Below are 25,337 nucleotides of genomic sequence, written 5' to 3'. Positions count from 1 at the left end.
GCCAGAGAATGCCTATGACCATCATGACAGGATAGTGCATATAAGGACACCTAGGTTCTCTCCGCACCCTCCCCATACAAGGATGGGAGCAATAGAGTACGAAAGTGAGGAGGAGACAGGCAGCCACCGGAGCTAGCTCTCCAGTGGTGCTGGTGCAGACAGGCCAACCCAGAAGAGAGTAGCAAGAGGTAAGCTGGGGCCACAGGCAATGGAAAGCTTTCATTAGATAGTTGGACCTCAGTGTTCGATTCTTCACTAAACTGGCTGTGACTGGGACAGCTGCAGCTTGGGGGGAGGACATATGGGGGTTGGGAGAATAAATGAGGACCGGTTTAGTGGACGATGATGGCCAGGTACCTGCGGGAGCTGCCCGAGACGATGCCCAGGAGGCGCTATTGATTAGGAGACCACAGGCGCCAGAGGGTGGCTTCCTGAGGGAAAGCTCTACACTTGGAGTGGGGAGCAGGAATCGGAATGGCCTGAAAGCCAGAATGAGGGGGTTGCACGGAGGGAGTGCTTGATAGTATGGCCTCCTGCCGTGAAGAGACACACGAGACCCTCACTCAGTTTTATTAGGACATCTTTAACCTTTTTACAGCATCACTCCCTTATCAGCCTCACCCCCCCCCAATATCTCCCCTCCATGAAATGTTAATACCAGATATGCTGTACTGGTACATGTTTATTTATGCAGTTGTGTTTTATACAGAAAAAGGATAAGCTGTATTTGCCCCCAGAGACCCAAATTTTTTCTTGCTTGGGCGTGAATACATGTCCTAAAGAAGTTCCATTCAACTACAAGAGTGCTTTAGAAAAGCTCGTGGAAAGGTGTAATGAAAAGATAATAGGATTTTTTTCCAGGAGCATTTTGAAGGCCCCTGGTAGCGGGAACAGAAGCTTCCTGCATAAGCGGAGGGGTGTGCTCAAAGGACCTGCAGCAGCACAGCGGTTGGACAGGACAGGGAATGCAGCGCAGGTTGAGAACGCAGGACAAGGGTGGGCTAGCCCTTAGTCAAGCCCAGGTAGACAGAAACAGGAAGCGGGGGGCAGAATGGAAAGGGGGTCCTTGAGAATCAAAAGGCCGTAAACCTGGGTGGTGCCCGGGGGGAGGGGCCTCAGGAGGCGGTGAAGGTTTGGACAAGCAATGACAGAGTGGGAGGGAGCACTGCCAGGGGACCTCCACTCGGTGCCTAGGTAGCAGCCCATGTGTGTGGATTTTCTCCCACCAGCAAGGGGAACAGCAGGTCACAACAGTGGGGTGAGCTGGGTTGCTGACTGGCAGGATGCCGGCAAAGCAAGGACACGGATGCTGGAACTACCCCTGGGCCACACTGCACTGAGCACCTCTTCCTTCCGTACACTCATCCTTATTGTTACCCCAATCTTCCAGGAAAGAGAAACCGAGAGGTTAGCTGAGTGACCTGGACAGGGTCATGCAGCTCAGTGGCAGAAGCCTGCGTGTGCCCAGACTGAAGAGTGCACCCCAATCCCTGGGTTGGCAGAGGAAGGCGGTGACTGTGGGAGGAGTCTGATGACAGGGGAGAAAGGACAGCCCAAGGACCCTTTCTAAAACTGGAAAGAGCAATGGAGCCAGAGGGGAAAGAGGCTGTGGTCAGGGTGAAAGCCTTTTGAGTGCGGGGAGCGGGGGGTCTGGATTATGTATAACCAGCTATTAAGAGCGCAGTGACGGTCTTAGGCACTGAGGATGGACTCTGCAGGCTAGAGAGCTATGCAGCCCCAGGTTGCTTACAAGTCGCTCACCACTGCGTGCCCTTCTCACATCTACTCAGAGGACCTGCTCCTAGTAGAAGGGATGTCAGTACCGAAAGGTGAGGCGGTGGGCGCCCTCCATCTCATCCAAGCTGGGAAACTCGGCAACGTGAAGGCCCAGAGCATTTTACGGACTGGTGAGTGTGGGGCTCAGCTGTAGTAAGTTTGTGTGGGGTTGAGAGGGGGATCGGGTGGTCCTCCAGCACCCTGGGGCCCCGAACCCACTGACAGATGAGGATGCCTGGTTAGAAGTGTTTTTCCTACTCAGAAAGGGGGAAGTTACATTCATGGTATTGGCAGCACTGCCTTTCTGAAAAAGAGGTTTTGTTTCGTTTTGTTTCACAACTATGAAAATAATGTTTGTTTATTCTGTTTAGGAGAGTAGAGAAATGGTTTTGATGTTCACTTAGATTCACCATTATATTACATTCTAGTCATTTCTTTTTGCACCTAGTAGAGATCCTATGGGGATACTGAATAGATGTTTATACGTCATTCCTTTTAAGTACCACTGGCTCATTGCCACTTCCCTTTGGTGGCTTGGATCTGGCCTTCTCCCTTAAGCTTACTCTTGGTTTCCCCGCAGCTGGCACAGCCTTGGGTCTCGGAGTTGTGAACATCCTGCACACGATGAATCCTTCCCTTGTGATCCTCTCCGGGGTCCTGGCCAACCACTACATCCACACCATCCAAGACGTCATCCGCCAGCAAGCCTTGCCTTCAGTTCAGGATGTGGATGTGGTAGTTTCCGATTTGGTAGATCCTGCCCTGCTGGGTGCTGCCAGCATGGTCCTGGACTACACAACTCGCAGGATCTACTAGGTGTTCCACGGCTGGACCAGGCCTGAGTCTCCAGAGCGATAGATGTAGTGAAATCAAGTTCTTACCTTTTTGATAATCAATTGAAAAAAAGCAGGTGACTCTTGAACAGAGAAATAAGCAGTTTTTACATTTTGTCTCCCTTTCCAAAGTCACCTTGCCCATCCCCTGCTTTGTAGAAACTCCTTCTCCGAGTTTGGGTCATTTCAAACCTTGTACCAGTCACATTGGTGTGCGGGAGCCCCACGGAGTTGCCGACTAGCTGTACACCTTCGAGCTCCAGGCCTTGACTCGAGCGGGAGTGGGACCCTGGAGTCTGGATGAGTCACTCTCCTCTTCTAATTCGGCACCCAGTTCACAGGTGCAGACCCAGTACGAGGGCTCCCCACAAAGGTTTGCGCACGTTCAGAAGACAGCTTTGTGGCGCTCTTCCATAGGCTCTGGTACAGGTATACTCCCTGAGAAGCAGTCACCACACTCGGGACATCAGACCTGTCTGCTATTTATTGAATGGTGTCGCTTTGTTACTCTAGCAGAATTTAGGGACTTTATATGAAGTCCATGGATCTGAATGATGATGCCCTTGGAAACCTTTGTCCTTATCTTCTTAGGGACAGCTGAAAAGCCACTGGCACTTACAGCTTTTGAAAGGAGATTAACTGTCCCCAAAAGACCACTGTCAACAGACGCCTCGCCCTCCAACAGCTTTCCTATCAGGTGGAAGGGGACCCACACCCGTAAGGCCAGTATTGGTATGTGTTGTAAGTGTCCAGATCTGAGTCTGAATCCTGTAAATAAGATTCAGTGCTCTTATTGATATCAAAATACAAGGGCCAAGGCAAGAAGGTGGTTAGCAATTTTAACCTGGAAGAAATACTAATATAGTCACCATTGATTTGGGGCCTACCATATACCAGGCTCTGAACTAGGGGCTTTATAGACATTGTCCTAAATCCTCACAAAAATTGAGTTTGAGAGAGAAAAATTAGGGCTGTTTAAATGCTGTGCCTAAAGCCCATTATGTTTCTGCTCAACCATCAAAACGTACTTCAACTATAAATATACCTGAATTGACTCGCTGTAGTTTGGACAAAACTAGATGCATCCTTGACCCTGTCTCAGCTGTGAGCCAATCACTGTCGCTCTGCCTGCACGGTATTTGGTCTAGACTGGTGACAAGTTCTTATGGGTACTTTTAAATGACCTAAAAATGGAGAGAGATCTGTTTTTCAGATCTTTTATTTTTATCTTAGGGAAACGTTGGGGATTCTACAATATATTTGCTTCAGTGTTAACATATAAAATATATTGAAAGATTCAAACTCACATCTGAGCTGCCTGCCTTCCTGGTGGGTCAATGTGAAAAATTGATAGCGGTTGGCAGATTTCCTGAAAATCTACCAGCCCCTGAGTCAGCTCCCAGTCCTGGTTCTGGTTGAAACATTCCATGGTGACACTTGGGAAGGGAGTGAGCCTGAGTTTGCTCAGCTATCAAGGTCTGGGCAAGGTGGTGAAGGGCACCAGTCATTCCAGCAGCTGCAACAAACACTGAAAGGATCATACCGAATAAAAAAACCGAATCGTAAGTTCTTAGTAAACATGGAACAGCTAATATATTAAAATTACATATAGTTAACCACATTAAGTTAAAATCTTAATTTATTTTGATGTAAATATATTAATATTCTGAGCCAAATTTTAAAGAAAAAAATATATCTCTTTGTGGAAATTCTGATACTCTGGTATCTTTCTCTTTTTTTGCTCTTAAACGAACTCACTAGCTAAAAGCATTTCTATAACCCTTAAAAGGTTATATTATTTAAGGCAACTAATAGTACCCATCTCTCAACCCGAGAGTCTTTTATAAACAGGAAGTATCGAGCCATCATGGGAATATAAAAGGTGTGAGTCGATCCAGGCTCCCATTGCTATGTAACAGCGACCTCAAGATTTAGGTTTGTTGGTCAGGAATCCAGGAAAGGTGCTCCTGGCGGTTGTGGCTCACAGGGCGCCTCTCCTCCCAGCAGTTGGTGGCCGGCGCTGGCACAGAAGGCTAGACCGCCCCGGGCTCAGCCAGGCCTCTCCGCATGTAGTTTATGGGCGTTTGGTCTCCACATGGGCCAGCATGGGCTTCCTCAGTTTGGTGACTTGAGGGTGGTAGAGCTTTCTACACAGTAGCTTAGCGCCACTGGCAGCTGTGTCCCAGCAAACTAGACACAAATTGCATTGCCCTTTACAACCTCGTCTTCGAAGTCCCATACCATCACTTTTCACATTTTGACCAGTCGGCTCTTGGTCTGGGGAATGCCAGTGACTTTGTTGACATCTTAAACCTGCCATGCCTACCCTTAACCAGCCCATCATGGTATGGGAAGATGGGTCCAGATGGCACAAGATGATACCGAGACAGAGAGGGTCATGGAGTCCAGGGGGCTTGAAGAGACTAAGGCAAGGCATGGTGGAGGTGGCCAAAAGCCACCTCAAAGAGTTCGTTCTGGGACTGGATTCTGACATGTAGCTGGGAGGCAATGAGAACAGGCCCAGAAATAAGAGTTTGTAAACAGAGTCTAATTGCATTGGATAGATAAAGGGGAGGAATGGTCAGAGGCTAGAAATGTGGCCAGATTAGGAAATGCCAAACGAGAAATGCCAAAGGAGGTGTGTCTGCCCACCAAACGCGAGTGATATTCAAGATTGTGAACTTTCCTTGGCGACAATGGTGAGACCTAACCCCAAAGCAGTATGATAGTTTACCTCAATCTACAACATGGAAATACGATCAGGTGTCTTGAGTCTTATCAAGGTACTCTGGTGGCACAGTGGGTAAGTACTTGGCTATTAACCCTGTGTGATCCACTCTGGAAGCCACCTAACATGGCTAATGCACATGTATGAGACTAAGGCTAGGAACAATTACACATTTAAGTGGTCACAAGTCAGTGGTTACTACACTGGACAGCACCTGTCCATTGAAATACTGTACTAGAGAACCGTGAACGGAATGCTAGGGATGGCCCAGGTCCTGCCCCCGCCCACCCCCCGCTAGGGAGTCGAGAACCATGGCTTCACAACACCGTAATGCTCCCTCACCCAGGCTTCCTGGCTGAGCTCGATGGAGTAGAGACCCTATTATCTGTAGTCTACACAGAGACCCTGGATGAAGCCTGTTAACCGACCTTACACTAAGGAGCAGTGCCGAGAGCCCATCTTGGAGGAAACGTCTGGGTGATGAAGAAAACCATAGCCATTTTCGTAAGGGCCCCCAAACCAACCAAATGCACCGCCACCAGGTTGAGTGTCACCTGGTGAGTATGGAGGGCTTCTCTACCGAAGCAGACAGCCTCCTCTTTCTCCTGTGGAACAGCTGGTGGGCTTGAACCACTGACCTTGTGGTGAGTAACGGGTTAATTTTTAGCCACAGAGCCACGTCTGCCAGTGAAAATGTCCCCAGAATCCTACTGCAGTAGAGACTAGGGGTGATTTGAGTCTAAGGCCGGCGGGGTGGGGAATGGGGGAGAGGGGCGCCTGATGGTTGTGCCCCCTCAGCTCTAGCAATGACAAAGGAAGTGCCTCATTCCTTCAAACCTCACTCCAAGCTGCATAACACCGAGGCCAATAAGAAGCTTCCCGTTTGTTTGAACAGAAATTTATTCTCAGAAAGAATGCACAAAAGCACAGGGGAGGCTACAGTTGGGAGGCTTTCTTCCCTCCCTCCTCTTCCTCCTCTCCCTTCCTCTCTGAACACCAGGGAGAACACAGTTGAAGGAAACATGCAATCACAAACAATGATCAACTCTAAAGACAAAAAGGTTTGGTCCAAAAGAACTCAACATAATTAATCCAATTACTGGGAACAGCTTCACCGAGTAGGATTAAGATATTGCAGATGTAGTGTTTCCGGGAGGTGGCTCTTCAGTGCACCAGGGGAGCCTGCTTGAGGGAGATGAGGACAGAGCGCATGCGGGAGACGTCTTTGGCCTGCTTGCTGGACTTGGGGTTAAAGTCACACAGCCGGACCACCCGTTCCCACTCAGTGCCTGGGGAAGACTCGTCCACGTCGTTTACAAAGGCTTCTTCTGCTGCCCTGGAAGCAACAACACAATCTGTTGGTGTCATGTAGAACCCGCGCTACCTGGCTGCCTTGCTATACAAGTGACTGGCTCTTCATGCCTGACTGAAGGGCACCCCCCCGGCCCGGGGCAGACATAGGGCCGGCTCTCTAAGCACAAGTGGGCCCGGACTGCTGTGTAAAATGTTGGAGTACAGGTGTTTGGTTCTGCCCATTCTGAATGGTGGAAAAGCATGCCCTGAGCCAGCTACACACTGCTTTTAGGAGTAGGACAAAGCAGGCGGCTGGCCAAGGAACGGGAGCAGTCGTCGTTTGAGCTGGGCTGTGCTGTTTCAAGGAAACTGAGAGACCTTGGAAAAAGTCCACAGGGCACTGCAAAACACACTGTGGATGCGTTCCAAAGGCAGGAGAGAAACAGGGCAGATCACAGGGACTCAAGACAAAGCCCCATGCTAGCAGGCACCAGAGACAAAAGCCATTCTCCGAGAGGGTTGGGTAGGACATTTGCCAATTGAGCCAAAAGTTCGCCACTTTCCCTGCGGCCAGGTGCCATGGGCCACGCCCGGCGCACGCTGGCAGAAGAGCCACTGGAGTTGCCTTGTGGCAGGGTGCTGCTCCAACATTCGCTCAGGTCCACGTCGGCCCACCCCGAGCTGGGAGCTTAGCCCCAGATGGACAGTGGTTAAGAGAGGAGGGAAAACACACTGTATGTTCAGCTACTCCAACAAGCACGGGCGAAGCGAAAGCAATGGAGATGACTGGTCTGTGGGGAGGGAGGGTGGCACTATCACAGGGATGGCCGTGGCAAACACTGCTGAAGCCCAGAGCCACCACAACACTGCGACTTCATGGCACACACAGGGGCAGGGAGACAGGTTTACTTAACTGTTCTAGGCTGTAGCAAGGATGGTTTATGTTTGTGCTTAAAAGTGAAGAGAAGAAAAAAACAAGGAGAGAAACTTTAGGTCAGCTACAGAAGATGAGAATGAGCTCGATGCAGATGGTCAGTCAGCTAGACATGCCCTGGCACTCCATCTACGCTAGGAGCGTGCAGCTGGCCTTGCTGGGCTGCCCTGCTGCCGGCAGACCCAGACTCGGCCTTTCTAGGCTCCATTGCGACTCCAGAGAGAATGTGCACAAATCACTCAACCACCACCTGTAAGTCCAGCATTTCACAAGTCTCAGTGCAAATACATCTGGGGGCCCTGGACACACAGCTGTCGTCTAACAGGATGCCCACCTCCGGGGCACAGGCCCGGCAGGGGCTTCCCAGACCTCCACCTACTGCCTAACCTCCCCACCTCCTCCATCCATCTACCTCAGATCAACCAGGACCCCGGGCTTTCAGGAGGGAACCATGGGACCTGTTCTCAAGTCTCTGGTATACTGCTTTGAGATCAGGAATCTTCTTAAAAAACACAATCTACTCCCAGAATGCCATTTTCTGGGGTGGGAGGAGCCAAAACGGCAGTGTCTTATCACTTTTGACTATTTTGAACCTCCTAACTGGGAACCATTTTTGGCGGAAAGCTGACCATTAAACAATTTCCCAATATAAGTCCCTAAGAGAACCAAATGATTCCTGCACAGGTACTCCTCAAAGATACTCCCTTGCCCCAGCACAGGGTGGTTCTGCCCGAGGGACAGGCAAGCAACCCCCTATCTTATGATGCATATATGGTATGTATGTGTCCAGTAACCAGAGCTGACTGGAAAAGCAGGTGCTGCTGCTGCTCCTTGCTCCTGGTCTCCCCTCCTCCCAGACTGGAAGAGTTCTCTTTCCTACCAGGGGTGGGGTGGGGTGGGTGTGTGTTTAGGGGGGGGGGGCTCGCAGGCCGCAGGGCACCGGCAGCAGCAGTGGTGGTAGCAACAGCATGAAGTAGTTCACCCGAGTCCCAAACCCTGCCCAGACCAGGCCACAAGGGAGTTACATCTCGAAAGGGAGTCCCTTTACTCCCTCTAGAACCCTGACTGTGCGAAGTGGAAACCCACGGTGCAGGAAGCTGTCCTTCTGCCACTTGTTACCATGCATGGGTCACACCCCGGCTTATCCCCTGAGGAGCCCCACAGAGCCAGGCTGAAATCACTTAAAAAGCAAAGCGGCTTGTGACATAAAAGGAGCATTAAATCTAAACAAAAGTAGAAAGAATCAAAACAAGGAATTAGTTTTGCAACATACACATAACCAATCACGTCAGCGAAGGGTTGTTTGTAGAAAGCTTCGTCTGCCACCCTAGACAGCGAGAGGTCCGAAAGGCGGCAAGCAGGCAGGAAAAAAGAGAGAGCGTTGAGAAGCAGAACTGTCTAAAACCCGCGAGCTCAGCCCTAGCCCGGCAAGGCCTCCAGCCCGGGAGCCTTCCAGTGGGGAGGCCTGCGGGGGTGCTCTGGAGCACATGCCACAGAGGGGTCTGTCCCAGCAGCAATGGGCACTTAAACCCCGATTATGGGCAAAGACCTTGCCAGAGGTACATGACACTGACTCTGTCCTCGGCCCTACCAGCTGCAGGACCGCCAGCATTTTCACCTGCATTTTACAAGGTGGCAATGAACCGCTCAGCTCTCTGCAACGACCCGGACCCAATGTGCTTTTCTAGATAGGAAGCCTCTTTCCAAGGATGTGCAGCTGAGTAAAGACCACTGGGCATTGCCACTTCAGCTCTAGTTGCTCTAGCTCCATTCCCCACCCTGGCTGGCTCGGACAAATTTTCAAGATCCTGGGAAAAGTCATTCCAAAATGCGTACCTTACAATGAAAGCACCTGGAGGCGGGGGGCGTGGCGGGCAGGAGGCAGGAGCCCTGGCGCTGCCTCCAGCGGGAATCACACTCTAGAAGTTAGAGCTCCACACTGGGCTGGACTGGCTTTCACAAGGCACAGCCCTGAGACCCCTCAGACCAGGAAGGGGACAAAATGACAGGGCTCTGGGTGGAGGAACTGTCACTGCGGGGGCCGCCCGGCCGGCCCAGCGCTGTCCACCGTGGCGAGTGTGAGCCCACCCTGAGCCTGGGCCAGGTCGATCTGGAGGGGTGGTCTGGAAGGGACCCTAGGAATACCCATGCTGGCTCCTTCCTCCAAGTGCACGATGTACTCGAATCTTCATCTGTTTATTTTTAAGCTCACCCTTCCTTCTTTCCCATTTGCTTTAAAGATAGGTGTTTTGTGGGCATTCCCAGAGCACACAGAGCAGTCTGCCCGTGCTTCCGGCGCCTCAGCAGGAAAGAAAACAGAGTTGGTTGTGGGCACAGTGAGGAGCGGGAAAGGAAAGGCAGGCCAGCTCGTGAAGCCCTGAGCCTGTCAGTTCCCACAGAGGCCACATCTAATTGGTTTTAACTCGAGCTTCTCCAGCTGCGAGAGTCAGCGTTTACCAACGAGGACAAAAGTGTGGAGTGTCAGGCTTTGCTCCTTTGCAGCAAGCCCTGCAGCTAAAGGGCCAGTTGGTGACAAGCACAGTCTGTCAAGGTCACAGGCCTGGAACAAAAAGGCAATTACACACATCCAAGAGGCAGCTCCTCCACCTGCCTGTTCGTCACCAGGGGCTACAAAGCAGCTGCCCTCAGCCGGGCAACGGAGGCTGCAGGGAGGACTGCAAGGGGAGGCGGAGGAAGGAATACCTTCGGTCCTCGACACACAAGCAAGCTCAAGCCTGACTCCCATGCGGGCCCTCCATAAATAACCCTGAGTGGGCATGGGAAAACATGTTCCCGGAAAATCTCGGTTTCCCCCAAAGAGCTGCAAGGTCTCAGCTCCAAAGGTCCCTGTCATCCGAGAAAGGCTCCTGTGAGGGCTTGGGAAGGAGTAGCAACCCCCAACTATACATGGGAGCGTGCCCACTGACCCCCTCGACAAGGGGCCTTTTCCCAGAGGTCGCCACTTAATAACACCTGGCTCTTGCGCACTGACATTAAGGCCCCCACTGAAGAAGAGGTGGGAGGCAGATGTATAGTTTGCAGCCTAAACCAATGGACAGTGGATTCTGCGAGGGCAAGGCCTCCCGTTGTACCTGCTGACCACCCACCCAAAGCCTGGCCGAGAGGTTCTCCAAGGCTGCATTGAGTGACTGAGGGATTCTGGGAGGCCGGTGACATACCCACAGAACCAGGCCCTTTCCACCCCGCCACGCTGCTCTCAAACGTCTCTGCTTTTCTGCCTCAGAGTTCTGGGTCCCTGGAGCATCCAGCTGCTGCAGGAGTCAACCCAGGAGAACAACATGGGCTTGAAATGGACACCCCAATTCTCCTTCCTAAAAAGACACTATTCATCTGTAGACCGACAATAGAAAGATGAGACATCTCATACCTATAAATGGGTCCTGATCCTCCAGTCTCTTAAGATGTTTAGACATTAGAGAGAGGTAGGGGAAGACATTGGAAAAAGTCCTCCCCAGTGATTCTAAATGACTCCCACCCCTAACCACTAAAGAAAAATTGGGACCAAATGTAAAATCCACCCCCCTTCTGCCCTGGTGACAGTGGCTCGTAGGCCACATGCTTTATGCTCGCAGGCTGAAGCTCTCCCTCTCTGCACCTCTGAGGGGAAGTAGACCCCACCACCCATTGCCGCTGGTGGAGTCCAACTCAAAGGGACCCCAGAGGACGGGGGAGACCTAACTGTCCACGGGGTGTCCAATCTTTTCCCATAGAGCAGCTGGTGGACTTGAACTGCCATCCTTTCAATTACCAATCAAGCCACAAAGCCAACAGGGCTCCCCAAAGGTATCAAAGCCACAAACCAGTGTCTGCGGGGACTAGTCAACTAGACTGAACTCCTTAAAACAGAGCATATACTCTCCTGAAAGACAAAAAATTCTACCCCCAGAAAGTAAGCACCCCTTTCTTTACAGAACAATAGTTCACCAAAACTGGTTTGAAAAATTGTGCAGAGGGAAGCCTGTCCCCAACCCAATCACAGCCATCTGCCGAGGAGCTGCAGGGCCTGGCACAGGGTTCATACCCAGCACCCACTCCTCTCTGCACAGACTGGAGGCAAGTGACCTTGAACCCACATGGGGGAAGAGGAGGACCTGCCTGCAAGTCACACTGACCCCAATAGCTCAGCCTTAGCCCTGTGCTGCTGATGCCCGAGAGCAGAGCCCCCACACTTGCCACACCACTTCAAATGGGGCACCGCTGGCACTCCCTGAGTGCGAGTCCTCCAGGGGCGGCCAGGATGTGGCTGGAGCCTGGCACCTGAAGGACAGCAAGCAGAGCGAGATGACTAAAAGCAAACTGCTGACGGGATGCTTTACAAGGAGTCCGTCTGTCCTGTTGTCATTGCCCGGCTGGCTGCTAGGCTGCCGACTCCCCCTGCCTTGCCCCTTGTTTCCGGACAGATCCACTTCCAGAGACAAGGGCACGTAGCCCAAGGCCTGCTCCCCTCCCAGGGCACCGGAGCAGGTGCCGGAAATGCTTGCATGGGTCAGTCAGCCCCGCCTTTACACAGACGTGAGAGGGCGTTGGCCTCTCTCCACGCTGCCTGCGGGATGGGCCAAGTGGGGAGCCCTGAAGTCACAGCCACCGGCTGGTGACACAAAATGCAAAGTGCTTTCTCCACACACCTGAACCTTCACAGGCACCGAAAAAGGAACGTTTTAAAAAGTCAATTCAAGATTCTCCTGGGAGAAGCGTGCACTGTGTTGGAATGCCCTGGTGGCCTAATGACAAAGCGCACTCCCAACCAATGGGCCCTTCAGGAGGCAGCTCAGCAGGCAGGGCGGGGCTCCGGGGAGGCGAAGAGACCAAGGAAATCTATAATCATCGTGAGCTAAATGGGATCTTGGGATGGCAAGAAAGTGACCTTTCATTTCGGGGCTTTATGTTTACATAGGGGCTTAATCCTGTGGTGCTGACCCGTCCAGGCGACGCACTAACGGCCCAGGTCTTGTTCACTCGCTGCACACACGAGCTGGCTGATGCTCACAGAGCAGGAGAAAGCTGCAAGCCTGGGTCGAGCACTTTAAAGGAAACAACAGTCTGCAAAGGCGGTTCGTACTAACAGAGGCAGCAAGGACTTAGACTGGGTCCGGGACCGACTGGGACCCGCTCCTAGGAAACAAGCCGGCCAGCCCTCCCTCCTGACTGACCTGTTGTTCGCTTTTGTTTTCTGGAGCTGCTCGTCCTGCCTTGCGTACCACTCTTCCAGCTCCTGGATGGCCTTTTCCTTCCACTCTGCTTCTTGTTGCCGAGAATTGGCATCTTGGAAGGGAGGACAGGTAATACCATAAATGAGGGAAAACACACATTTAAGTTAACTCCATCAGTTTATTTGGGTCTCATTAAATTCAGGGTGAGTGAGTGTGTGCGCGCGCGCGGAGCAGTGAACAAAAAGCCCTGTCTTTCCTGTTTGTATCATCAGTTCTGGAGTTCAGTGACCTGATTCTTGGTTTTCGAAGCTCATCCCAATCTGCCAAGCCCTTGGCAGCTAGCTCACCAGCCAGATATTCCCATGACAATGTCTACCCCTCCCCACCCCACCTTTCCAGGGACTTATCACCAAAGGTGATTTTTAGGACTTACTATACGTTTCACCGAGACATTCAGCTGAAGAAAGGGACATGAGCATGGAGCGCGGGAGACACTATCGGTGAGTGGAATTGAGAATTCCGGTGACCCTCAAAGAGTTGACTTTAGACGTTTGGAATGATCTCCTCTCTGGGAGGTGTTTTACAGACATTTTGTTTCATCACTACAACCAGCCCAAGAAGGTAAACACACCCGGAGTGAGAGAAGCCAAGGCTCGGGGAGTTAAAGTGAACTTCCGAAGGGCAGACAGTCAGAGGCAGAGCCACACTGCAGACCCGGCTCTGACTTTCAAGCACATCTTGAATAATAATAGGATGTGCTGGAAGGTGGTGGCCAGTGATCCAGACAAGAGCTCAACCTACAATTAGTATCTTTGGAGAAGGGAGCAGAGCCCAGGGCGGTGTCCGGTCACCACTTGAAGGGAGGCAATGTGCCTTCCTGGGCATGTTCAGGGCAAGCTCAGTCACAGCCAGCAATCTCCTAGCAGCAGCTAGACATTCTTCAACAGTTTCAGATTATCCAAGGTTTTCATTTATGCATTTTCTAATTTGTTAATTTCTCAGAAGGTGATCTGTTATTCAGAAGGAAAATCTATTTACTTGGCTGTTCCCACTGAGGACTGCAAATCCCTGCCCACAGCCACATGTGGAAGGGAAGATGCTAAGCTGCCGAGAAAGCCAGTGGGGGAGGGTGTGTGAGCACGTGGACAGGAACCGGGAAACACCACATTTAGGTTGTAGGACCTCCTTGGTAATCGTGAAGTTGTATCCAACAAGTTAGTTTTTGAATGACATGTTTTCTTTCTTTCAATATATTAATACTCATTTAAAGTTTTAAATTATACCAAGGCCAAGGATATGGAAATTGATCTCTAATAAGTTAATTTAAATAAAAGCCAATGGGCACCTGCAAAAACGCTATTTATTGCATGTAACCGCTTGTTTTAAATTGTCATGTAGCTTTTTTAAAGATTTACAAGGAACTACTGGCAGTAAGAACTTCGCATCCTAAAATGTTTCGTTTAATGGGACAAAGATCCAAGCCTTACTGCACTCTCTTTGAGTGACGGAGGAAGGGGCGGGAGAGAAGTCTCCTCTTAGAGAGCAGGGCATCCAAGAGGTCCTGCCTCTGTCCATCTCCAGCAGAAGTGCAGCGGAAAGCCAGGCAGCACTGGCTTCCAACCTGGTGCTCCCTCTTAGCTCTCAGCAAGGGAAAAGGGAAACGGAAGATCGCTTAGCTCCCCGGCCTACTGCATTCAATTCAAGTGGAAGAGATGTGGAACTCAGCCTCCAGCTAGCTTGAGTTAACCAGCTTCAAGGACTATTTCCAAAGGGCCCGATGTGATCATGGACAAAGAAAACTAAGAATTTCCAGAAGGCAAGGTACACGCCATCGAAAAACAAACTTTGCTAAAGCTTTTGAGAAAGAACATAGATGAAGGTAGGTTCTTTAACATGAGAATGCTCCAGAAGGACTACTATTAGTGTAAGTCTTGCCTCTCAGCCTGCAGAAGACACAAAAAACAAGCCTGCTAACACCAAAGACCCTCTCACCTTTCTAGGGCTGCACGACCCCGAACAGTAGCTACTAGCTACATCACCAGTCTTCAAGAGCAAGGTTTTGCCCTGGGTCTTTCCAGTTTAACTCCCTGACGAGAATGTACCTTCCCACCCAGATATACTGAATTAGAACCAACAGTTTAACAAGCTGCCCCAAGATTTGTAAGAATCACCTGCAGACCTTGCCAAAGCGCAGATGCTGATTCGGTTCATCAGCAAGCAGTAAGGCAAGTGCTCAGGAGAGGTGGGACTAAGGGGCAGTTGGAGGCCCTGTTCAAGATCAACACGGGGCTTAGTGGCTTCCACACGGAACAGCACAAAGGTAGACGACCTCTGTGACCCAGGAAATCCGTACGGAGTCCAACAGAATTAAGTGTGAGATTTGTTCTGAAAATCAGCTACTGGGCTAGAGAGACACTAGCTAGTTGTGTCCAAGACCCTTATTTCTGAATTTTTAATTTCTCCATCTGAAAAACAACCTCTTTTTGGTGATTCTTGAATATTGCTGATTTGCAGGAAAACAAAATAGCAGGCATTAAGTAAATGATGTTTGTATCTTAAAAGTGGAACAGCCCCCTGCCCCCAAGTGTGCTTGTGTATATAAAACATACACATATATATTTCATTTATGTAATGTAACCCAAAGTGTTATTGTGTCTAGATGATACAGGAATTCATTTTACTATTCTGTGTTTGAAATTCTTAATTAACAGCTGAACACGGACATGTCCTGGCGTATCTCATCACCCTTCAGCCTTCTCGACCTAACTTAAAGCACCAGGTCTCTACTTCATTTGAGTCAACGGACAGGTGTTATTCCATCCGCATGCATCTGGTCACCGAAGGCAGGCGAATGGGTACTGATCTGAGGCTCTGCCTGCCAGACTAGATGACTGTTTAGATGGAGTGTGTTTGGATACAGCAGTGGTTCTCAACCTTCCTAATGCACGGCGCTTTCATACAGTTCCTCATGTGGTGGTGGTGATGCTCCAACTATACGATTATTGTTGTTACTTCATTACTGTCATTTTGCTACTGTTATGAATCGCGTGACCCCTGTAAAAGGGTAGTTCCACCTCCAACGGGGTCGCGACCCACAGGTTGAGAACCGCTGGGATAGAACGAGAGGGAGAAAGGATGGGTAGGACTCCAAAGTAGGGCTGATATAAAGTGAATCACTTTAACTCTCCCATTTTTAATTTGTGATTCAAAGAGCGAAATTTACTTTTGATCCTTACTTTCCTCACCCATAAAAATGGAAAAACTAGGCTTACAGAGGTATTACAGTAACATGACAACAGATTGTACATTTGCGAGTGCAATTCAAATTTCTTTCCCAAGTGTCGTTCAAAGCCAGCCTTGTAACGATAAGTGGATGACGGAAGTCTTATGTGGTCAGACTACCTTCAAGCTTATAAAGTATTCTCATAAATACCACCTAAGACTACCTGTGAGGGCCTATAGCTGACTCTCCTCCAGTGAGGAGGCGGACTCTTGAAAGGTCTGAGCTGCTTGGGGCTGGGCCTGGGGCCAGTCTTTTCCTGCACGTCTCCTGCTCGAGATGAGATCACGTTGCGCTTTCTGTGAAAGAGGAGGCACTCGGAGGCTCTCGGGGCTGCCGCCCTACAATGACCTCCACAGAGTGGCTTTGTCATCTTCAGCTGAAAACGTTTCTCTTCTCGCACAGGAGACAAAGGTACCAGGGCTAATTCAAGCTAAAAGGGGCTAAAGGTAGAGCTAAGGTGAACAATTCCACTGAAAACTAACCCCAAAGACAAAAAGGGATGCTTTACCAAGGGCTTCCAAGCGTTCCGTCTGCTCTTCTCTCCATTTACGAATACTCTCAGGCTCTGACTGCAATCGATCCACTTGTGAGATAGCGGCATAATTGTCTGTTGGACCATTACTCTCCTTAACACAAAACACAATTGTGCTGTCAGTACCAAAAACTCCTTCCAGAAATGTACTTCATCCCGGTTAGAACTTTCGTTACACACAGAGCTGAAGGCGAGTGTGAAATGCTAAAGTAAGGGAGAGGCGTAGGACCTCAACCCTAACAAGAGAACCTTACATGCCACAGGGCTCTGTGGACAGTCCCCACCGACATCAAGCCAGTGTCGACTCACAGCGACGACCCTACAGGACGGGGAACCTCCCCATAGGCGCCATAGGGTGTCCGAGGTGGCAGACCTTCATAGAAGCCGATCGCCTCTATCTCTCCCTCTCCCGCCCCTGTGGACCAGCTGTGAAGACGTGAGCTGTTGATAAATCCGAGCCACCGGCCTTTCAGCTCAAAGTTGAATTAGTGCACTTCATTTTTACCACACCATGAGGGAGGCAAAGTACTGACCTTACCTACCAATAAGTGGGATATGAGAGGGAGATAAAAAAGTTTAGTGGAGACTTCAAACTAACAAAGGTAAACATGCAGCAGGGCAAACTCTAGCCCTTAAGGGGTCTAGCTGTTCCCGTACTAGGCAGGGAAAAGGTCATCCCTGCCACCTGACCGAGACTCAGTGTGGCCAAGGAAACAGGGTCCTAAAGAAAATGCCTGGTGGCCAGTCACACCAAGGACCGGGGGGCGGGGGGGGGGGGGGCGCGCATAAAGCAGTTAAGCGTGAGTCCTGGGGAGAAACGCCTCATTCTGATGGGTGAGGCTGGGGAGCTAGTCAGCAGGTAGAAAAACACTCAAGAGATGTACTTCTTTAGAAGAGTATTGCACCTGTGGAACTAGGGCAGGGGTTGGCAAACTTTTGAGATGGAAGAGCCAATCCTGTCCCTGACAAGTTAAAAACTATTTGGCAGCCACAAGCATATTTTTACCAACAAATGAAATCATCATTATCTGAAAGATATCCTGTAAAAGAAACTGATAGTTTTATTTTTTCATGTTCACCTTTACTTAAGTGTCACACATGCGTCCTGAAAGAGCTGGCATGACTGTCAAGCCGCAGGTGACCAACCAGAGCTGGGCACTATTATGAGGACAACCCACTGAGATTATAAGCAAAGAATTATTCAAAGTGTTCACTCAGTGACTTAGTGCTTTCCCCACCCCAAGGCACACAGAGGGGTTATCTCCCTGCACCTTACATGCGAGCCTAGTCCCACTGGACAGCAGGTCGCTTCTGGAGGAGTCAGCTGACACTCCAGCCAGCCTGGTTAATATCGTAAAAGGAGCTCATCCATCCAATGCCACTTCTCGTCAGGTCCTCTACTTTGGCAGATTGTGTTCAAGAGTACATCAAGGAAGTCAAAAGAAAGGGGTCTCTCTCTAGGTCATTCATTCCTTCAAACCACAGTCCAGGAAAACTCCAGCCCAATTTCATTCAACATTATCCCAGTGTTCAGTACCTGATAGTATTCGCCATTCATCACTCCATCAACAGCATCTGCAGGACAAAAGAGGTCAGTGTTTAGTCAGGGTGGCTGACTAGTCAGACCCAATCTGAATGAGTTCCCAAACCATCTCTAAATTCCACTGGCTCTCTTGCGCCTCCTGGTTTCCTTTCCCTGGGCTTTGGAGTTTTCCCATCCTTTCCGTTGATCTAATGTAGATACATGAGCTTTTTTCGGCACAATTGGAACACTTACAACAAAGCTTTTTGGTAATCTACTTATCTACATCATTAAATTCTCAACACCTTTCAATCTGAGAATGCCTATTTATCTAATGCTCCCACGTGACAGCTATCTGCTGTGTCTAACACTTCGCGCAGTTTTAATTCTCAGAACAAACCTGGAAGAACATCACAATCATGAAGAGATGACGCGAAGATAATCAATCATAGTACTTTCTCATGTAAGTACTTTATGCTTAGAACTAACTTGCCCACTGAGCTCAATCAACAATTAACAAGAGTCAATTCCTGAGCAAGCCAGGAAATTCAAAAAAGCCCATCTGTTCATCTGACACATGAATACAATCCTTGGAGCAAACATTTACTAACCAACATCAGTTTTCATTATATTTCAGTTGTCGGTTTATAGATTTTATAATTTCAACATTTTTTCTGATCCTTTAAAAATTTTCAATTCTCTGCTTTAGTCCTTTGCCTATTTGATCACACAAAAAGACATTGACCTTTGTCAGTGGCTGTTTCTGTGCATCGCACTCTGTCAAGTTTCGGAAACACACACACAAACCCTATCATCTTCTTTAGCACATTCAATATAATTCTTGATGTAGAATGACTGGGGGGGGAGGGGAGGGCGGGGAGGGAAGGGGGAAAAAAAAGAGGACCTGATGCTAGGGAATGTATGGATGTGCTTTATACAATTGATGTATGTACATGTATGGATTGTGATAAGAGTTGTATGAGTCCCTAATAAATTGTTTAAAAAAAAAAGAATGACTGGATAGGTTTTTATAAAGACTTCTAAGACACTGACCACTTGCTCCCCTAGGGGCCTACCAATTTATATTACTGTCAAGGAGCTCTGAAGTGCAGTGGTTACAAGTTGGGCTGGTAATTGCAAGGTAAGCAATTCAAAACCAGCAGCTCCTCCATGGAAGAAAGTTGAGGCTCTCTCCTCCAGGAAAGAGTTAGTCTCAGAAACCAACAGAGGAAGAGCTACACTGTCCTATATGAAGTCTCCATCCGTCACAATCCTCTCAAGCAGTGAGGCACCAACAGCACGAGCGTACCCTTGACATTGCAGACTTAACATACTGAATTTCTGCGGCAAAAGAAAACAACACTCATGGTGACTTAGATGGACAAATCCTATTTCCTGCAATTACGTACCTAGCTGGCATTTTATTGTGTACTGAACTGTCGAGTTTTGCCCATTTTTCTATCTTTTGATCTAAAGATTCTCTATTTAGCAGATATGAAATTTTTCAGGTGCAGATATTTCCATTCTGTCTTTTGTGATATTTAACAAAAACCTCTTGTACGTTGCCGTCACGTGCCATCGTGCTGGTCTCCTCACGACTCCGTGTCCGTAGGATTGTCAAGGCTGTGCCCGACCTTTCGGAAACCCAGCAGGTGGGGGCTGCCTTCTGAGGTGACTTTGGATGGGTTCAAACCACCAAGCTGTTCGCTTTAGTTGAGCTTTCAACCGCGTACACGCCCAAGGACTGTAAGAACCCTTTAACGGGTATGTACACACTAGCATTTCCTTCATGCTTAAGGTCTTATTGAGATAATTTCACTTTTCCTTTTTTTTTTAAGTAAGCCTCTTCAATACACCTGGCATTAATTTTCTGTCAGATGGGAAAGAGTGAGATAGTTCTGAATCCTAGAGCTTGTCTGGCCAGGCCTACATTCTGGTTAATGTGTTACAGCAACCACACGGAGGACCCAGTTAATCTGTTCCAGCCCAGGGCTATACCTAAGGGGACAGAGACTTTGATCACTACTCCAAAAAGAAAACTACACGTAAGCCTTGTTCTATACCTCTGGCTAGATCAGGTGGTGCCTGCCTGTCGAGCTAGATTCTAGAAGACGCATCCTGATGGACCGAGGTTTCGGTTATTGGGCTGGTATTCTTCTGTGGGTAGCTAGCACGCGGCCATCGGCCGTCAAGTCAACTCTGACTCACACCCTCCCTAAGACAAAGTGGATTGGCCTTTTAGGGTTTTTGAAAACTGTAAATCTCGGTCCACAGAAATATGCGGAAATGAGTCCTGGACTCAATTTATTAGGACAACCAACCAAGCCACCTGATGATCCAGAAGGAAACCTTTTGGGATACAGTAGGAACTCAAAATCGAGACAGAAACAATGGCCAAAGATTCCAAATGTGACCCTTTGTTCCAAATTCATCTTCAATTTCCTGCGTTTCTCAATCATTTGAAGTCAGGTCTAGTGGGTTTGACTCTCAGCTGAGACATCACTAGCTTGTTACCTTAGGAGCAGGGCGTGACCCCCGTCTTATCACTTAGTCCTCCCATCACCATACTATCTCTTCCTATCAGTTTACCATGGTGTCTCATCATATCTGGAAGTACATGCCACAGATACCATGAATAAGACATGCAAGTAACATCGTGGAAAATAAGCTAAGAACAGCTGTGGCCATACAGCCACAGGAAAACGCCAGCAGTCCAGGCTGGACTCGGAAGACAGGAATGGTCCTCAATGCGACATCTGATGGATCTTGGTTCAAAGCAGAGGACACCACAAAGACACATCTCTGTTTTATTGATAACACAAAAAGCCTGTGACTGTGGGGATCATAACAAATTATGGTTACTACCAAAGAATGGAAATCCCAGAAATACTACAACTATACTCAAGGAAAACCTGGACAGAGGTAGTTATTCAAAGACAGCATAGTTATTCAAAGACAGCAAGGAGATGCTGCATCATTCAAAATAAAAAGGGTATCCGTCAGGGTTGTATCCTTTTACTCTGCTTATTCAATCTTTATGCATAGCAAATACCACAGAATCTGGACTCTCTGAAGAGCACCGCATCAAGACTGGAGGAAGGCTCACTAAAAGCCCGAGATAGGTGCACGACAGAAGCCCTGCTTGCTGAAAGCAAAGAGGATTTAAAGCACTTAGCAGATGACAGCCCAGAGAGAGCTGCAGCCTTCAGCCTGGATTACAACCCAATGTCAACAAGTCTTTCAAACTGCGTCAAGGAATACCAAGATAAACAGAGAAAAGATGGAAGTCGGCAATGGTTTTTATTAACTTGGGTTAATTATCAATGCCCATAGAAGCAGCCATCAAGAAAATAAGCGACATATCGTGGTCAAATCTACTGCACATTTTCTCATTAAAGCGTTAAAATGCCAAGCAGTCACCTGAGCCATACCAGGTTCTTTTCAATTACCTCATGTACACAAAAAGCTGGATGATGGAGCAAGGAGCACAATTGATGCAGGTGAATTACAGTGTTTTGAATAATGAATATGCCACAAATTACCTGAAGATTGAATAAATCTGTTTTGGAGGAATTATAGCAAGAATGCTGCTTAAGATGTGATGACGAGACTTCATCTCACATACTTTGGCGCTGTTATCAGAAAGGGCCAGTCCCTGGAGAAGGACATCAGGCTTGGTGATGGGTCAGCCACATAAGCACACTCTCAAGAAGATGAAATGACACATTGGCGGTAACAATGGGCTCAAGCACAGCAGCGACTGAGGAGCATGCACACCGCTGCTACAAGAGAAACCGACTCAATGGCACCTGACAGCAAGAATGGAGGGAGCGCAGAGTAAGTCCATTATTGCTAAGTGAACTGCGTGCCCAAGATTCCCAAACTTTTCTTCACTGCCATCACTGCCAATGTGATGTCTCCTCCAGGGAACTTCCAACTACTGTCCTTCCACTCTCCCCCCCTTCAAGAAAACAGTGTTTCATGGCTCCATATCACCTTTCCCATTCTTGCTCAGCCCTCAATGGTTCTGGGCATCTGCGGCTCCTTCCTTGTTCCCTTGGTCTGTCTCCTCATCGCTGGAGCCACTTCACGCTTACTTCTCACCTCTGCACTTGCCCTGGTTATGGCTGGGGTTAGTGTGGCTCTCCTCCTTTCCCCTGTAACTCCCCTGTTTACCTTATTAAACTCATCAGAAAGCGGTCCCACCTAAAACTTCTCAATCTCATCAGAATATCCCCAAACCCATAGGTCTTGAATTCCCTCTCTCCACCATCCCCTCAAAAAGTAGCTGGAATTCATTGGAAGATGACTAAACCGGGTACGATGCGTAAACACTGTAGAGATGCTTGTTTTTATCACAACAGCCCTATGTGGCATATATTGGACTTTTTTACAGAGGAAGCTGAAGCACGATGGTAGTAGCAGACATGTAACTTGCCTGAGACCACAAAGGTTAAACATGCAAGCTGACTACATAACAGCATACTATACTATACTACACTGTGCTGTCTCTTTAAAACACACACACACACACACACACACACACACACACACACACACACAAATGAAGAAAAGTGTCCAGTAGTTCTCTAATCCTCAAAGGAAGTGCTGACCACTGCATGACCAACTCAGCCTCACAGCCAGGAATCTGGCTTTAGGTCACCAAATGCTTAGTTAACTAAGAAAGTTCTTCCAAAGAACTAAGTCAGCAATCATTCCTTCCTTCCCTTTGCTGACGGCTTGATGCACACGGGGCCTAAGTGTCCAACTCTGTTCTCTACGTCCAGACCTGCCCGTTCTGCAGGGACAGATGGGCCTGATACTTTTGCCCATTCTTCTGGCAAGCATATAAGCACCTACAAGGTGCCAGAAACCTGCTGGGCATTAGGGATAGAACAGTAAGGAACACTGTCCTTGAGTCAGGGCAGCCTTCTAAGGAGGGGTGTAGTAAGGACACACCCCATGGGCTCCTGCTTCTCCGACACCCAGGGCAGCATAATTACCTTTCAAAAAGGACCACCTCTCTCACCCCACCTGTTAACACAACTGTAGAAGAATGGGGCACAAAGAGCAGAAAGACTGGGACTCAGCTATTAACTTGGCTTTTTTTAAGTCACTTCTCCCTGGGACTCAAGGTTTCTTTTGACAAACGTAGGAAAGTAAATTAAGAAGCTAAAACAAACAAACACCCCCCCCCAAAAAACTAAAAAGCACGTTTTTATGATGCTCAGGCAAATGTTAATAAGTTGGCATGCAAATACCATCTAACCACCTAAAAGCAACTTCGACTCTCAGTCACAGCCCAGCGCAGTCCAATGTGCCTACTACAGATCCTATGTTCACTGGGCAATTCTAGAGAATACCAACAGCTTATGTCTGGGGAGCCCTTCATCTGCATTGTATGGTGGCACTTTTGGTTCCCATCTAGGTTCTTATTGGGGGACGGATAGCTTAGGAGATAGCACGGTGTCGTAGAGAACTGAGACTACAGAAAGCAGGCTCCCACCCTGGCGGATGTTCTGCTTGGCCGACTCAGTAAACTGGAGAGTTTGGGCCTGTTTAAACACAGTCCTACTCTCAAGTGAACTCAGCGTCAGTCACCAATGTTCCTTAGGTCTCACATCCAGTTTGCTTATCTCATTTATACTACCTGCCACATCCCTCCATTCCAGAGTTTAGAGTGGTACAGATATCCCTATCTGCCCCACCAAGGCCTTATTTCCCCTTAATTGGAAATTTACAAAAGTAAATGGCCAGTCACGTCTCCTTTCTTTTGGCTACCACAGTCCCTACTTCGCTCCGCCACACAACAGGCTTGTCCTAAGTGCTCCAATGTTAAGCCTCACACATAGGCAAAGCATTCACAGGTCAAAGTAGCATCCTATGACACAGACACCCCCCCTTTTTTTTTTGGCCCGAGTTGGGGGAGCAAGGGGAGCGCCAGACTGCACTCTCTCTACACCTCTCCTTCCCTCTAACTGGTGCCAGCTAATATTAGCGTCCCAAGCCCATGTAGCCGTTCCCAGAAGAGCTCCAGAAATCCCAGTTCAGCAAAGGCTAACCTTCTCGTCCTCCCTGGCTCAAGTGTCTTTCTTGGAGGCGGTCTTTGACTTTGCGGGTCACTCCTCTCTCTCCGAGACCCCGCACCCTGTGCATTTCAGCGCTGACACGCTTGACCAGCACTGCTGGCTGGCTGGCAGCTTTAGAGACCTCAAACACAAAGTATTACTCTTCCTCTGTCCTGGATCTCTCTGGTGGCAGACTCGCGTGGAAGACTGGCCTAAATGTGCCAACGCGGCTGTTTCAGAGGGCAAGTTCAAGCCAAGAGCAGTGCTTAATGAAAACTTGCTTAAATTGAACGAGTTTCCTCGGGCTCCTCAGCCTAAGTACCACCCATCCTACTTTCTTTTACTTTTTCGCCCCGCTCGCGCGCCCACGGTAGTCACTGACGGGGCAGCTTCCCGAGCCTGGGTTTCGCATGGCCGGGCAGGGGTCTCGTTTCCTCTTTTCACCCCTCTCTAGCCTTCCGGATTCGCAAGGAGCAAGGCGCCACACGTCCGTCCTCAGAGCCACTCTGGCCTGAATTTCCAGACCAGTGCTCCCGCCCCCGCGTGCCCGCACTCTCACCCGGACCCCCCGGCGGCTCGCCGTGGGGCTGGGGTCCCGGGGCACCGCCGTCCAGGATAGCGAAGGCCTCGTCGTTCTCGATGCCCGCAATCTCACTCTCCTGCTGCGCCAAGAAGGCCGCGGCCGGGTCTTCCTCGCCGGCACCGGCCACCCCGTTCCCCAGTGCGGGGCCGCCGGCGGGGGCGCCAAACGGATCCACCTCAGCCATGGCGGACAGTTCAACGGCACGGCCACTGACGTTGGGAGACAAGCCAACCGACCCACCGACAGCGCAGCAGGAAGCAGCAGCTGTGCTGGCGAGTCCGCTCGGAGGACGAGCCGGAGGAGGGAGAAGGCGGAAGCGGAAACCCTGCCCCTATATCCGGTTGGGCTAGGGAGTGACGCGACGCTGGAAAGGCAGCAGCCAATGAGAGGGGAGAACTGCCTAGGAACTGTCCAATCAGCAGGAGGTGAGGCGGGCCGTCGACGGTAACTCGTGACTCGGGCCGCGCCGAAGACGCGGGAGGCGAGCCGGGCGGTCCAGCGGAGGCGGAAGCAGCGCTTGACTTAAAGCATCGCTTTCGCCCCGCCTCCAGGAGCCCGGAAGACCTGGGACCGCACCTGTGAAAGGGATTTTAGTCCTGACCCGGGCGACGAGG

General features: G+C 49.5%; 2 protein-coding genes across 4 annotated transcripts in view; one reads left to right on the top strand and one right to left on the bottom strand.

Moving 5' to 3' along the window:
* The window catches only part of GNE (glucosamine (UDP-N-acetyl)-2-epimerase/N-acetylmannosamine kinase), a 37,373-nt gene extending 33,710 nt beyond the window's left edge, over window positions 1-3,663 (top strand). For all 3 annotated transcript variants that reach the window (XM_075560138.1, XM_075560140.1, XM_075560139.1), the window contains exons 11-12: window positions 1,791-1,907; window positions 2,357-3,663. In XM_075560138.1, the coding sequence (XP_075416253.1) occupies window positions 1,791-1,907; window positions 2,357-2,592 (353 nt within the window). In that variant the 3' untranslated portion in view covers window positions 2,593-3,663. The remainder of the gene's footprint in view (window positions 1-1,790; window positions 1,908-2,356) is intronic.
* Window positions 3,664-6,219: 2,556 nt separating this feature from the next.
* CLTA (clathrin light chain A) lies at window positions 6,220-25,034 on the bottom strand. The gene is made up of 5 exons (XM_075560137.1): window positions 24,700-25,034; window positions 18,088-18,125; window positions 16,527-16,644; window positions 12,736-12,847; window positions 6,220-6,673 (listed from the first exon to the last, which is right to left on the bottom strand). Exons 1-5 carry the CDS (start codon window positions 24,905-24,907, stop codon window positions 6,502-6,504), a joined length of 648 nt encoding a protein of 215 aa, XP_075416252.1. The 5' UTR covers window positions 24,908-25,034; the 3' UTR covers window positions 6,220-6,501.
* Between the last annotated feature and the right edge of the window lie 303 nt (window positions 25,035-25,337).

This window comes from Tenrec ecaudatus, chromosome 10, assembly GCF_050624435.1.
Source record: "Tenrec ecaudatus isolate mTenEca1 chromosome 10, mTenEca1.hap1, whole genome shotgun sequence".
In the NCBI taxonomy this organism is placed as follows: Eukaryota; Metazoa; Chordata; class Mammalia; order Afrosoricida; family Tenrecidae; genus Tenrec; species Tenrec ecaudatus.
Note: the sequence above shows the minus strand (reverse complement) of the source record. Positions and strands in the feature narration are given on the sequence as shown.

Excerpts from the sequence above, each read along its gene's own strand:
- CLTA (XM_075560137.1), bottom strand. The coding sequence starts at position 24,907 with ATGGCTGAGGTGGATCCGTTTGGCGCCCCCGCCGGCGGCCCCGCACTG. Across the intron at positions 18,126-24,699 it reads CGAGCCGCCGGGGGGTCCGG|ATGCTGTTGATGGAGTGATG; the intron begins GTGAGAGTGCGG and ends TTTGTCCTGCAG. Across the intron at positions 6,674-12,735 it reads AAAACAAAAGCGAACAACAG|GGCAGCAGAAGAAGCCTTTG; the intron begins GTCAGTCAGGAG and ends TGTTGCTTCCAG.